Source organism: Peromyscus leucopus, chromosome 1, assembly GCF_004664715.2.
Source record: "Peromyscus leucopus breed LL Stock chromosome 1, UCI_PerLeu_2.1, whole genome shotgun sequence".
Taxonomy (NCBI): Eukaryota; Metazoa; Chordata; class Mammalia; order Rodentia; family Cricetidae; genus Peromyscus; species Peromyscus leucopus.
The window spans coordinates 145,035,310-145,050,815 of NC_051063.1; the positions used below are offsets into that span (position 1 = coordinate 145,035,310).

General features: G+C 46.6%; 1 protein-coding gene across 1 annotated transcript in view; it reads right to left on the minus strand.

Moving 5' to 3' along the window:
- Positions 1 to 15,506, minus strand: part of Igf1r (insulin like growth factor 1 receptor) — a 292,337-nt gene that overhangs the window by 67,758 nt on the left and 209,073 nt on the right. The window contains exon 3 of the mRNA XM_028872783.2: positions 4,682 to 4,994. Coding sequence (XP_028728616.1) covers positions 4,682 to 4,994 — 313 coding nt within the window. The remainder of the gene's footprint in view (positions 1 to 4,681; positions 4,995 to 15,506) is intronic.

A 15,506-nucleotide genomic window follows, 5' to 3' on the forward strand; every position in this document is an offset into this window, starting at 1 on the left:
TTCTAGACAAAACCCATGATCCATGCAAGAAGCATGAGGGTATCATGGGCTTGTGACTGGGGAGCCAGCTGGTCCATGTGGGAGACACAGACTCAGGGAAAGGGCATTCTGGGGCTCTGGAAAAGTGGAGCTGCTTTCTGACGAGACCCTTGCCTGCACACCAGAGGAGGCTGGGAAAACTGGCAGGGGTAAGGAAGAGATAGCAGCATCTTTGCCACTAACAGGAGTCTAATTCCCAAGGTCAGAGTGCATAAGGCCTGGGGAGGGATTCCAACAGGCAGGGGGCACAGTGCAGGCCCATTATTTTCTTGCTAAGGCACAAGTGAAATTGTATCTTCACAGTGCTTTGCAGAAACTTGTAAATTGATCCAAATGTTGTTTTGCTGCACATACAATAAAAGCCAGGAACTACTTCTGCTTTGTAATGAGGTCCTGGTCCAAATGCTACCCTGAGTGCCACACACCACCAGGAGCCAGAAGGACTGGTGTGCTTCCTGCTTACTGACCATCATTTAGGAAAACAGCAGAGAAAAAGCTAAGCCTGGGGCTACACCTTATGAGATCTCAGCTGTACACAGAATCAGGGCCGTGAAGCTGGGTCGATTTCCGAATGAGACAAATGATCCAAACTTCTGGATGTGTGTGGGATGGCACTGCATTCAAATTACTGTTCTTAAATGAGCCTATGAAAACTTCATGAAGAGAAAGAAAATCGGGGTAAAATTATAGCTGCTTTTACTAAAGTCCTCCATCCTCTCCCAAAACACTACACACAGTTTTGTTTAAAAGCTTACAGTATCTTTGTAAACTTTGTTTAAAAGTTCTCTAGTATCTTCCTATCTCTGGTTAGGGGAGTGGGGCTGAGGTTTTCAGAGGGTCCTATAGGAACTGGACCCAGCTAGCCAAAGCAGGGGACAATTGGCTTTCTATAATACCACAAGCAATGTCTTGTGGTGTATGAATAATAATGCCCCCCACAGACTCATGTATTTGAATGATCAGTGCCTAGGTGGTAGAACTGTTTGGGAAGGACAAGGAGGTGGGTTACTGGGGGTGGGCTTTGAGGTTTCAAAAGACTCATGCTGAGTTCTTTCTCAGCCTTCCTTCCTCTGTCTTCCCGGATTCTATCCCTTGAAACCATAAACCAAATTAAACGTATATTTTTATAAGGTGCCTTGGTCATGGCATTTTATCATAGCAGTAGAAAGGTTCACATTTCTAGCCTGGGGAGGGTTTTTTTTCTGACTTTTCTTTGTGCTGTGCTTTTCTAATTTAACTACACACCAACCTAGCTCCCCTTGAAAAACAAACAAACGAACAAACACATACACACTTTGAAATAACTACAGTTTCATACAGAGTTGCAAAGACAGTACAGAGTGTGGTGATATATTGTGTACCCTAAAGAACCCTAATGCCTGAGGATCAGAGGACAGAGCCAGCTATTAGACGAGACATAGGTCAGGCAGTGGTGACACACACCTTTAATCCCAGCACTAAGAAGCACACGTGCCTTTAATCCTAGGAAGTGATGGCTGGGCGGAAAAAGGTATATAAGGCATGAAGGAACAGGAACTCACTCTCTTCAGGCTGAGGATTTCGTAGAGGTAAGAACTAGTGGCTGGCTGTTCTGCTTCTCTATTCTTTCAGCTTTCACCTTGATAATCGGCTCTGGGTTTTTTTTTTTTTTATTAAAAGACCATCTAAGATTCTAACAACAACAGAGCACCATGTACCCTTTACCCAACTCTCCCAACTGTTGTTACATCTCACACAATGACAATACAGTGATTAACACCAGGACTCCAAAGCAGCATTAGTGAGGGTTCTGTGTATTTTTCCATCTGTCTAGATAGATTTTCAAAATCTCCACTGCAATCAAGATCAGGACAACTCCAATACCACAAAGTGCTCCCTTATGTCACCCATTTATAGCTACCCCCTGGCTATCCTAGACTTCACTATCCCTAACTCCTGATAATTGCTAACCTGTTCCCTACCTTTAAGTTGGGATTGTTACATAAATGCAGTTATATAGTACGTGACTTCTGAGATAGTAGTACTTCATACCACATCGTATCCTTAAAACTCAACCTTTTCATTGCTGAGTAATATCGCGTGGGTAAATATACCACAGCCTGTCATCCGAGTTGTCCTCACTTCCTGGTATTACAACTAAAGAAGTTACAAACAACTAACTATGGGAAGGAAATGTTCAGGGTCAACATGACCTATTTTTTTAATTCAAATAGAAAAATCTGAACCACATCCTCTTTGTTAGAATGTCTAGGTATGATTTAGCACTTATAAGGATATGTTTTTATAAGGATATGTTCTGATTACATATTTATAGTCTTAAGTTTCCTAAAATTCACTCTGGGATAGATAAAGTATAAACAGTATTTTAAAAACACTTTCAAGTAAGTGCTAAAGAGGCTTCAAAGTCTGGGAAAAGGACAGCTATTATTACTTGATGGTGTTTTACTTTACAATGGAAAAGACTGTGAGAATGGGCAGGGCGCAATGGCCCGGTGCTTTAAGACCACGCTGCGGGGAAGGAGAAGCAACTCCCATGACGACATGGCGCTCTCACTGTGTGCTGCGGCACAGCTGAATGCCTTGAGTAGAGACAGGAAATAAAGCTGCTGGTCAAAGATGGTATCACAGTGAGGCCACTGACCAGCTAGCTGTCCTTTGCCACTTCCAGCCCTGAAGGGAGGCAGTGTCTGGACTGTGGCTGAGCATCTACCTACGCCAGACCCTGGTCTTTGGCTCAAGATGCGGACTAGTACAGCCCTTTTATAGCCTAGGACTGTTGAGTGTCTGGATCTGGAGTGCCCTCAAAGGCCCATCCTGCAGTGATAAAGGTAGGGCCCACTGGGGGTCTGCCAGTCCTTGGCACATGCCCAAAAGCAATGGAACCAAACAACCTTGGACCAAGACCTCCAAAACCATGAGCTAAAACCTAACATCATCATTATCTTTTTTTCTTTCGAGACAGGGTTTCTCTGCATAGCCTTGACTGGCCTGGAGCTCGCTCTGCCTCTGCCTCCCGAGTGCTCGGATTAAAGGCCCTGCACAATTTTTTTTTTTTTTAAATAAACTGATTACCTCAAATATATTGTTACAATAACAGAAAGTTGACTAACAGAGACTGCCAATACATGAATAAAATATGGCAGACTTTTTTGGTAGACTGTATTATACAAATCTGAGTTATTACAGTCCCTGGCTTAATTATTTAAAAATATTTAATTTTTTCTTTTTTACTGTTATACTGATTAAACAGGTAGGAATTTGCTTTACATCTTAGAGTATGAAAGAAAATTCAATCTTTGAGTTGATCCAGCAGTCAACTTATAATAGAGACATCTCCAAATACTACAACAGAAATGGAATCCTCTTACTGAAGATGTGTTGGACATCTTTTATACAAAGTGACTGTAGCAAAACTACACATTATGTTCTTGCAGAATTATTAGCCATGCTGGAGACTGAACTTTAGGTCTTCTATGTGCCAGAGACTGGATCTAAGTCCTCCCACAGGATGGGGACTGGATCTAGCTAGGGCCTTCCACAAGCTGGGGTCTGGGTCTAGGGTCTCCCACAGGATGGGGACTAGATCTAGGGCCTTCCACAAGCTGGGGTCTGGGTCTAGGGCCTCCCACAGGATGGGGACTGGATCTAGGGCCTTCCACAAGCTGGGGTCTGGGTCTAGGGCCTCCCACAGGATGAGGCTGGGTCTAGGGCCTCCCACAGGCAGGAGTCTGGATCCAGGACTGCTGGGAACCAGATCTAGGGCTTTCTGGATCTAGGACTTCCCACAGGCTGGGGGCTAGTTTGAGGGCCTCCCACAGATAAGCATGAGCTGCATCCAGCGCCTCCTAGCTCTATTTTGAGGAATTTAGAAATGCATCTGTGTGTACAAGGTAAGAGGGAGGCAGGGAAAGAACTACAACCTTTCCCAAAGCCCTCTGCTCTGTTCAGGGGCCGGAACAGCAACCCCAGACCTCTGATTGTCCTTTGTTTCCAGAGTTAGAACATCAAGAACATCAGCCCATGACAAGTTTGTGGACGCACCACTTGTTCAGTCAGGAACATCTCTGCTTCCTCAGAGAAGCCCCAGAGTTCAGGAAGGAAAGCCAGCGGCCACAAAGACAACGGAAGTCACCAAAGGGACAGCACTTAGGGGAAGGCGGTTCTGGTGGAAAACATGGCTGACCTGACTGCTAGTTCATGCTAGCTTGTACTGAGAAGTGGGAGTCCTGTCCCTGGGCTGCCAGAGTGCTGGTGAGGACTTGTCTTCCCACTCTCTCACACAGCCAAAGCTCTCACTGGGCTCGAGGAGCAAGCCGGGGAGGACTGCCCGTAGTTCCTGGGAGTCCACACCTCTCAGGCTTCAGCTCTGCAGGCGCCCAGGGATCGAGGCTATCCAGACACCTGGCCAGCAGGCTAATCCATACTCTCTAGTGCGATGTGAGCAAGGCACTTTTAAAGCAAACAAAGCAAGCCAACAAAAAAGGAAATGGAAACAGAGACCATTCACTCCAGGATGCTCATTAAAACAAGCTCAGCCAGCGCCCTCCGACAACCCCATCTGGAGGAACCTCTGGGTGGTTCCTACCCTCGTGGCACATGCTGCAGAGGGCCCTCCTGGGTCCAGGTGACAAGAGCCACTGACCTCTGGGTGCTGTTGCGGATGAAGCCCGAGGGACACTCCTGCATGCACTCGCCATCGTGGATGACGAAACCATCGGAGTCGCTGCTCTCGGCGTTGGGGATGTTGGCGCAGAAATCGCGGTCCACACAGCGCCAGCCCTCGAACCTGTAGGTGCCGGGCGGGCAGGCGGGCACGCACACGCCTTTGTAGTAGTAGTGTCGGCAGGCCACGCAGGTTGTGTTGTCGTCCGGCGTGTGGCAGCTGCCCAGGCACTCCGGGTGGCAGCACTCATTGTTCTCGGTGCACGCTCGCTTTCCGCACACACTTGGGCACACTGTGGAAACGGGGAGAGAGAGGGTGGTGAGATGGAGGACCACACAGCCTCCCCTGGGCCATCAGCTGCCACCACCAGCACTAGATGGTGGCCCAGAGACCGGCTAGGAAAGCCACACCTTCGCTGAAACCTGCACAGATAATACCATCTGTGAATCCCACACTGGGAAAGGACACAGCACACCCCAACTCCTTTCTCTCTTATGAACTGGTGTGCCTCGGGATGAGCCACTAACTTCTAAAACCCTGACCTTCTCTCTCTTCTCATCTGTAAAATGGGATGACAACACCTACTAGAAGGGAGCCCACGGCACAGGTGAACAGAGAGAAATAGAGACCATCTGGGCCACCAGTACTATACATGTCACTATGCTCTCCAGCCCTCTTTTTGTATGAGGAACCCATTCTAAGACCCCAGTGGATGCTCGACCCACACACAGGACACTGTCAGGTGTATCCTTTCCCCGCTATTCACACACAGCGGTGATTTAGGGAAGAGACGTAACAAGTTTGAAGGAGAAATGTCCACACAGGCTTCCCTAGCTGGTGGCCTGTTTGGGAAGGTTATGGAATCTTTAGGAGGGAGTGCCCTGCTAGAGAAAGTACTTTGCTGGGGGCAGGGTTTCTCTACTTGCTGTGTGTGTGTGTGTGTGTGTGTGTGTGTGTGTGTGTGTGTGTGTGAAATATGCTCACTTTGCATTTCCTGCCTGACAAGCCTGCCTCACAGTCCTGATGCCGTGCCCTCCCTGCCATGATGAAGTCTCTCATGATGTTATCACAGAAACAGAAAAGCAGCTAATACAACCCAAGACCAGTCAAACCATCTAGGTTACAGCAAACTATAACCACACACTTTACTGTGTGTCACTGTGTGACTGTGGTCTTTCTGAAACTCCAGAAAAAACAAAACAAAACAAAACAAAAACCCCAAGGACACGGAGAAGTGCTCGTTTGCTCTAAAGAGGATTAAGCCACAATGCTTACAAAAGGTCTTTGGTAGTGCCTGTGAAAGCATGGACCAGCAACTTCGCCTACTACAACCTTCCGACCACAAGCAAGTGGTTAGATCAGACGGGACAGGATGGTAGAACACAGGTCCCTTGCACCCAGGAACCACAGCTCTACCCTTCACATCCCAAACAGATGCTCTGCCATGCATTTCCATAAATACGTCATCACGAGCACACACCATGGCCTGTGAGTCTTACTTGTGAACAACCTATAAACCAACAAGCTATGAAATCTGGTTAACATTACATGTGCCCTGTTTTCTGTGGGGAGAGGAGGAGGATATTGTTGGGAAATACTACAAAACTATATAAATATGTTATTTTAACTGTGATGTACCAATGACTCAAGATTCCATTTTTTTTCTTATGTAAAAAAATGCATGCTAAAAACAAAAACAAAACAAAACCAACCCAAACCCCGGCAATCACAGAGAACATACAGAACACACAAACCCATCTGCCCTCAAAGGTCAGTCACTCTGTCAACCCTTCACACAGTCTTTTCTAGATGTTTCCTTGACTGTGCATGGGTAAATCAACACAAATACTTGCAAGTAAAGGTTAAGTCGCTCAGAAAGCACTCGTTAGACCTGGATACCACTACCCTGCAGCAGTACTATTACACCCTACCATTACTGCCACACCCCAGCATCAAGTGCACTCTCAATGTCCACACATTACTGTTCTGTGAGCACAGCCATCTTTGTGGGCACCCTCGCATGACATTAGGATCCGTTTTTAGAACTGACTGGGTTGAGTCAGCCTGTCCTGTGGAGTCTCACAGCAGTCTGTCCATACAACGATCGGTCACATCCTAGGGTTCCTGTGCCACAGCATTTAAAAACAGGCACCAGAATGTCAACACCTCACAATCGGTAGCATCACCCAGTAAGAAAACCAAAGGGGTCTCATGACACCGCCAAGGCATAAGTAATCTTGCATTCTTCTCCAAAGACATCCCCCTGCAGAAGCATCAGGGCACCCCCCCACCTCTGGTTATTCCCCTGCAGGAGTTTTGGGTTATCTGTCTGGGCATGCTGTCATTCCGTTGACTCCTATGTCTCCTAGCATCTACTGTGGCTAGAGTATGGTCGTGTGTTCGAAGTTCTGCGCAATAGTACATAAGCAAAAACTTTTTACTAAAGCTTACTGGAACATGCCTCAAAAAACACAGTACATGTCCTGGAACACAGAAGTAATGCATGGATATTCTTACAGCCATCTTGGACCATGAGGCAACACACAGAGGTGTGAGATCAAAGGAACTTGGCCTCTCAAAATGATGGAGCCTCTAGATCAGCAGTTGTTAACCTGTGGGTTGTGATCCCTTTGGGGGGTCGCCTATCAGATATCCTGCATATTGGATATATTTACATCGTGATTCATAACGAAATTACAGTTATGAAGTAGCAACAAAATAATTTTATGGTTGGGTAGTCACTACAACATGGGAAACTGTATTCAAGGGTCACAGCGTTAGGAAGGTCGAGGAGCCACCAATCTAGACTAACAGTGGACTGCTGACCTTTGAACTTCTTCATGTGATGAGATACCAACTTTGATCTATCACACACAATAAGACCTACCTTCAGAGCCACACACAAGAGAAGGAGGAGAGCCTTCTCAGCTGGTTTACAACATTTGTTTATCATAACTAGCTTCTGGCTATTTTAGAACATCTATTCTAACCTACAAATACGCAGAAGGTAATTATCTCTGGTCACACCAGAAAAGAATATGCTGTAGGAGCCCCTAATGCCGGAATACAGACACTGTCTACCAGAGCAATTATCTTGGAGACAGTCAAATGGATTTCACTTTTCAGCCTATCATGTTTTTAGCTTCACACACTATCATTGACTCTTTCACTCAAAGACACAGAAAAATGACATAGTTGAAGATGATATAGTTTGACAATTTAATTAAATATATACACTGCACAGGTTACATCAAGGTTTGAGGTCTAAACAAGCATTGAAGTTGGTTGTGTTGATTTCAGTTGGTAATTCATCAGTGATAGAAGTGAATCGATCCATTCTGCATTTATTTATCTACCCACTATTGACTGGATGTGTGCTGCACCTATGTGCCAGGCAACTAACTGGACACCCTGGTCAGTGGCAGTCCCTAACTTCAAGGAAAGGACACCACACCAGGAAAGCAGGGAGGAGTAGAGGAGTTCCTAATGCCTTGGGTGTCAGAGATGATACAATTGGCATTGAAAAGCAGATGGATGTCGGGATGGAGCATCAAGACCATCCCTCAAAGAGGATCTCATATGTAAATACAGGCTGAGATGTTGCTGGGAACAGAATGGGGCCAGCTCAGGATAGCAGGCAATCACTTAAGGTTTTAGGCAGGGGTTGTTTTCACTCTAGAAAGGTCATCAGGCTGTAGTGTTGGCATGACAACCACAGTGGGCAGAACAGACAGAAGAACGGCCAATGGAAAGGAATCTGCTGCTGATTATACCATCCCTCTACGGCTCAAACGAGTAACGCACCCACAAAGTTCAGGGTAACTAGCCATAGCCTCCTTGGTAGAGCCATCCCAGCCATCCACCAACACCATGCTCTCTCCGTGACTGGAGAGAAAGGGAAAACAGACTAGGAACCTCACCATTATCATCAGAGGTTATTAAAGGGGACCACATGGCAATTCATGGAAATCACAAAGGACACAAATTGGCACATCCTAACAGGCAGCAAGGTCAAACAGCCATGGAGTAGTAAAAGCCCCCACTATGTAAAAACAGGGGAAAATACCTTGTGCACCGTCTTTAATCTGTTACCCCCAAAGGTAAATGATACATTTTCCCAGGACGAGAAAGAAATAGAAATAAATACTTGACAAGTGACTTGTTAATGCAAGAACGTGTTGAGTCCTGTTCCATGCCTGTGATGGGAACCTCTTCCCAACCGAGAACAGTAAAGCGAAAACACTGTCTTTACAGACGGAACTATTCTTTTGAGGCAGATACCAGATCAACGGGCCCCCACCAGTTCAATGAGCTCCTTAACACTGAGTGATGGCAACTGTGAACAAATGTACACCTAATATTCTGCAGGGGGGGATAGGAAAGGGGTATGCAGAGAAAAGAGAAGAATATGGAAGAGAGCCGACTTTTTGCTAGAGGACAGACTCCAGAAATCTGCAGTGGCTACCGGGAAAAAAGCTGTGTTCCCCTCTCTCCACGGCACAGAGGATTCCGGAAGGCAGCAAGAGAACACAGGGACGCCCAGGATTAGAGAGTCCTGGAACCAGCCTCAGAAGCCTGCTGTAAATTTTGTCTCATTTCGATGTATATAAATATTATTAGTGTTCAGGACTATTAAGGGATTTCTTGAAAAGCCCCGGGCAGCACGTCTCGCCAGCAGATGGATGGCTGCTGTACAGGAGTGCCAAACTTAAAATTTAGTGCAGTAACCAAATTTCCAATTACAGCACTATGGGGGAAAGGAGGGGACCTCTGCCCCAGCTCCCGAGGAGGAGCACATGGGCACAGTTAAAAGGGCAGATCGACCTTAAAAGAGGAGATGGAAGCTGTTGTAAACTAATGCACAGAGGAGAGCAAATTGATTTTGCTCACGAGACCGTTCTACGTCTTGGAATTCACGTACAGGGACGACAATCAAAAACAAAAACGTGTTGAAACAGCCCCCTAAAGCCACAACACCTCCTGTACCAGAAAGACAGGCCCAGGGTCAGCATGCGGAGAGAAAAGTCAAGTCTCACACATCAGCCTTTAATTCTTTTGCTCCCCAGAGTCCTGGCATTTATTAAATTCTGATTTCTTTTTAACCTGTTCATTTGCGTTTGACAGGCAATTCTTGACTGATCTCAAGCTCTGAGAAGCCGTATCTTCAAAGCACAGATGCCGGAGTTCTTTGCCATTCCCTTCCATAGGGGAAAAGGGGTCCCTTGGCCACACAAGTTTTTACTGTGCAATTAATTTTAACCCACATAACTGCTGAGGGACAGAACTGGTCTGTGGATGGTCAAGTACGCTAAAACTCCAGAGCCGAAGAAGGAAAGAGTAAGGTAAGAGACACTGCCAAACAGGAGGGGAGCATTAGACAGAAAGGTGGCGAAGGCTGGAGATAGAGCAGAGGCCTGGGAGTGAGTGGGAGCGAACAGGTGCTGTGGCTGTTGTTGGCGCCCATGGGGAGTACAGCTCTGAACTTCCAAAAGGCATCATACTCAACTGTAGTCCCATCTCTAGTTTGGGGTTAAAAAGCCACTTTCTTATCAGCCTGTAAGTCTCTCTGGGCAAGAATCCACCTACCTATTCCTTGGAACCCTGCTAGGCCCTAGGATTCCCACGGGGTTCCCTAGGCTCGAAACTGTGCCCACAAGATCTATCTACAGTCTGTAACACAGGTCCTGGCTGCCTACCTCAAAAGGAGCCTTTCTTACTTCTTTACAAAACCAAGCACTCTATGGAAGAGAGTGCAGATGAGCCTTGAATGGACTTGTATGTGGCTGATCTTGAAGGCATCCTGCCCAGTAGCTAAAGAGGTAGACCCCTCCTCCATCTTTCCTCTCCTTTTCTTCTTCTTCTCCTCCTCCTCCTCCTCCCCCTCCTCCCATAGGCTTAGTTGGGAGTTAATTTGGCTCCTTCCGAGGCAAGAGCACATACAATACTCAGGACCATAATGAAAATAATGCATTTGTTTTTAGAGACTTATATATTTAATTTTATGTGTATGAGTGTACCACATTCATGTCTGGTACCTAGAGGTTAGAAGGTGTCAGATCCCCTGGAACCAGAGTTACAGTGGCTGTGAACCAACTGTGTTGGTGCTGGGAACCTAGCCTGGGTCCTCTCCAAGAGCAACAAGTGCAAACAACCACAGAGCCATCTCTCTAGTCTCCCGATCATGTATTTGTAGAGCTCTTCTCAGACTCAATCATGGTGCCAACGGCCCAAGGACAGAATTTAACCGAGGCTGGTCACACTTTCTGTTTGGCCCTCGAACTAACCAGTGAGGAGGCTTCTCCTGATGCCTGCATGCCTTGCTGCCTTTCAAGGAAGGCAGAGATGGACCAGGGAACTCAGGACTCCTTGTAGTTTGGTTGGAAGGTCTAGTTTTCAAAGAAGGAGTGTCTTTCTTGGCAGGAACTGTGTGTGACTGAAGAGAAGGGGCATGGGGCCTACGGTGGGTACAGGGAGAAGAGCCTAGCTGGGCCCTGTGCTGTGTCTACCTAGCACCCTCACATGGGCATCAGATGTTCTCAATTGATAAAACAGCCTTCAATCTGTCCTCCCAGGATCTCTCCCCACACACTTCTTGCCGATCCTATTACCCAAAGCAAAGATATTGCTATGACTTCAATGCATCTCTGAGGGAAAAAAAAATCATGCTACAGTTTGGATATTGCCATTGTGGTGGGTGAGACAGGAAATCTAACTAAAATTTGTATGCTGGAGGTAGGGCCCTTGGGAGAGAATGAGCATTAGATGAAGTCACAAGGATGGGACATCATTAAGGCAATCGTGGCTTCATCCTAAGGAGAGAGAAGCAGGCAAGCTCAGCATGAGACGCCTTGGTCATGTCACAGTGCAGTAGGAAGGTCCTTATTAGAGGCTGACACCATGTTCTTGAACTTCTCAGTCTCCTGAACTATGAAAAATATATGTATTTTCTTTGCAAATTACCCAGCATCGGGCATGTCAAGTAAGACAAGTATACATCAAAAGAGGAATGAAGCATTGGGGAGCAGGGCTTCTCAGGCTCGGAGAGCCACTGTACTGCACCCCAGCAAGGTCTGCAGGCTCGTGGAAAAGCTTTAAATCATGAAGTAAAACTAAGTAGTGCTGTACACACAGAGAGGGGAGGGAGGGAGAGACAGAGAGTAAGAACGAGGAGGAATGAGAATGCCCATTTCAAAAGGGAGAGAAGAACCGAACATGCTTATAGTCTCCGCAGCGTCAAAAGGTGAACCCCACCGCTTCACTGCTTAGACAGCGTCCACAGAGTTCAAGACAGCGTCTAATCAAGTGTCTGCCTGGAAGACGGTAGCCACCATCCAGTCAGTCACACAGCAAAGCAAAGTTCACGTGGCAACCAGAGTCTTAATAGCTCATGCAGAAAATCACATCGGTAACAGTATTCTCTGCCTAATGCCAAAAACCAGACCAACCAAACCAAACCCAAACACCTCCTTTTGTGGAAAGACTGAAGGCAGACCCAGGAGACATCGTTTTAAGTCAGAGTCCAAGATCCTTCAGTTTCTGTTTGAACTGAAAGGCTGTAACAGATGGAGAACAAACATCCACGGAAGAAGAGAAGCGCACCTGAGCAGAACACTGCTGGTGCATCACGAGCTGGTTAGGGGAGGACGGGACCACATGGTTTTGATCCGTCTGCACACTCGTCATCCGCCTGCACACTAGTCACAAGAGCTCACAACTTTCCCAGCATCTGACGTGTCAAGTCATTTTCTCCCTTTTCACTTTAAAAGGGTTTTCAAGCCTGTTTAGGGCTGGCTTGCTTCACAACAGGAAGACCCCTGGACAAAACTACAATTGGGAAGTTTCTGGGTTCTTGGGGTATGTGTAGAGGGGGTAACAAGTCACATGTTGTTTCTCCCCACCACTCCTCTCTGGCTTTGTTCTCTTTCTTCCACATCTTCAAAGGTTTTTTATTGCTTTGCAGGGAGCAAGTCACAGAGCGCCAGAGTCCCAAGGAAGTGTACGGGTAGGTCCCCACCTCAATTCCAAACACCTCTGCAAAGCCCCTGGACAGTGCTTGAAGCAGCACTAAGGAAACCCACTGCTTTACAGGCAGTGCCCCTCGATGACCCAACAGCACCAACCTTGACCCGGTTCCCCCACGCATTCAAGGTAAACAGACCTTTTTTGTAGCGCACACTCCCCAGGTGCTTACTGAAGGTCTGGCACAAGGGGACACAGAGCTGCGCTCTCGACCGTGCTCGCAACCCTATTCTAACAGCACAGAAGCAGTCTCAACAGTGTAGAGTATGCTGAGACCGAAAGATCCACCATGGCCTGCCATGCCCAAGGCAACTCGCTCAGACTCAGACCTGAAAAGTAAGGACATGTCCATACTCAGTGGGCTCATTCTGAGCTTCCAATCACTGAACATTCCCAGGTCATTCTTTCCATAATAGTTCCTGGAGTCTCTCTTATATAAATGTGATTTATACCACAGAGGCAAAATACAAGACTGCTTATTAATACAGAGTTAGCTTTCAGTGTTATTTCCCATATGCCCGATGATACTTTAGGCATGTTATTTATATACATTATTTAATCTGCCTAACAATCACACAGGGTAGGAATGATTCACTTGTAGAGGATCACACTGGAGACAACCAGAGTAAAAGAACTCATGCAAGGGCATCAAGCTGCTGTGCCACAGCCTGGGCATCACATCCAGAGCCCCCAACCGATGAAGGCAGCCTTTCCATACATCCCCCTTGGTAGTGTGGTGGCATCTCTAAGCAGCTCTGCCGCCTGAAAGCATGTTTTAGGGGAGTTGTTTTCATGCTATCTTTTCTTTTTAAGCATGCATCCTCCAGGAAGCAATAAACCCCAAGTCCTCTTAACTGTTTTCTACTCTGAGGTAAATCCCTCCGTCAGAAGGAGAAAGCTAAGCAAACACAGACAATGGAAAAGGGGCCAGACTCCAAATGATAATACAGAGAATATGTAACTCAGTTTTCTGTGTTTATTGAGTTGCAGCCAATGGAAGTCTCATGGACATTTTTCCATGACAAATAAAAGGTTAGATTTTTTTTTTTTTTTACCACCGCCCGGCTATTATTATTCTTTTTAAAGACAGTGTTCTCTGTGTTGCCCTGGCTGTTCGGGAACTTGCTCTGTAGACCGGGCTGGCCTCTCATTCAGGGATCTTCCTCCCTCTGCCTCCAGAGTGCTGGGATGAAAGGTGTGTGCCACCATGCCCGGCCACAAGGCTGGATCTTGTTGGTATCTGCAAGGGCTCCTGCAAAGTTGCACACTAAAGCAGTTAAAGTTTCTCCACTGGAAGATGTGCACTGGATATGGCTAATCTGATAGGAAATTACTGTGTTAGCAGGGAACCACACCAGGAAGACCCAAAAGGGTGCAGGTCCTCAGAGTCAGCTCTATGCAGTCAAATCTACTTAGCAGTACACAGGGTAGGTGGTGCTTTATCAGGCTCAGACTTTCAAATGCTCACATGGCCTCTTTTCAAGTGCCTGGTTCAGTCACGGCTCATGCCAAACTCAAGAACCGCTCCTTACCAAGCTTGTAAACCCCTTCTAACAGCACAGACGTATTCTCTTTGTCCATTCATCCAGTTCACTGAGACTGAAATCTTATCATGGGAGAAAAGAAAATGTGAGCCAGGGCCAGCGAGATGGTTCAGCAGGTAATGGCACCAGCTGCCATTCTGATGTCCTGTTCGATCCCTGGAACCCACGTGGTGGAAGGAGAGGATCCATCGCCACACATTTTCTCCTACCTCTACACACATGCTGTGCCACGTGCGCATCTCCCCCAGCGAAATTTCTAAAGTGGGGGAACAGTTCAGTGTGTCTTCCCCGTGGGAGAGCACAGTCTGAAGGCTCGGAGAAAAGAGCCAAGGAGCATCTCACAGTCCAGGACAGAAGGTAAACCACAAAGTTCAGCTGTGGAAGCATCTGTGAACGTTTCATTAATGAGCACGAGAAACCATCGCCTCCTGACAATGCCCACGGGATCCCTGAAGCCTCGGGAACCAAGCAGTGCTGGGCAGAGGATGGAGAAAATCAGAAAACAAACACTGCAGAGGGGGTAGTAACAGAGAAGCCAGAAGGAGCAAAGTTACAAACAGCATCGTTCACTAGAAAGCTGGGGAGGGAAGAGTGAAGACCGAGAAGACAGAGGTGCTGCGGACCCCAAGATGGAGAGCAGGAAATTTCAATGAGTAACAAAGGCCAGGAAAGCAGAAGGGGCTCAGGGGTTCTTCTGTTTACTGTGCGCTAGGAGATTCCTTTTCTTCCTACACACTTTGTGATCTTGGCTTTATTGATATATAATGCACATACTTTATAATTCACTCCAAGTAGGAAAATCTAGTGTTTAAGTGTCCTCATAGAATTTGTGGAAATATTACCACCATCAGTGTTAGAATATTTTCATCGTTCCAAAGAAAAAACCCATACCCACCGGCCTAACCTCTCCCTAGCTCTGGGCAATGACTAATCTTGCTCTTGTCTCCACTGATTTGCCTGCTAGGAGCATTTTACTTAAACAGAATCAAACAGGATAGTCTCCTGTGACCACCTCCTTCCATTTAACACAATGCTTTTAAAGTCCACCCTTGGTATGGCATCGACTAGTGCTTCATTCCCTTTGATTTTTTGTTCATGAATCTGGGCTTTCATGATTCACACTGTGGGAAAGTGAGCCTTTCTATTAATGTGTGACGATTAGAAAGGCTGAAAACATTGACAAGTTTTAAAAAGGGGAGAGAGGCCAAAGACAAGGATGATGGACACTGGGGTCCAGAAAA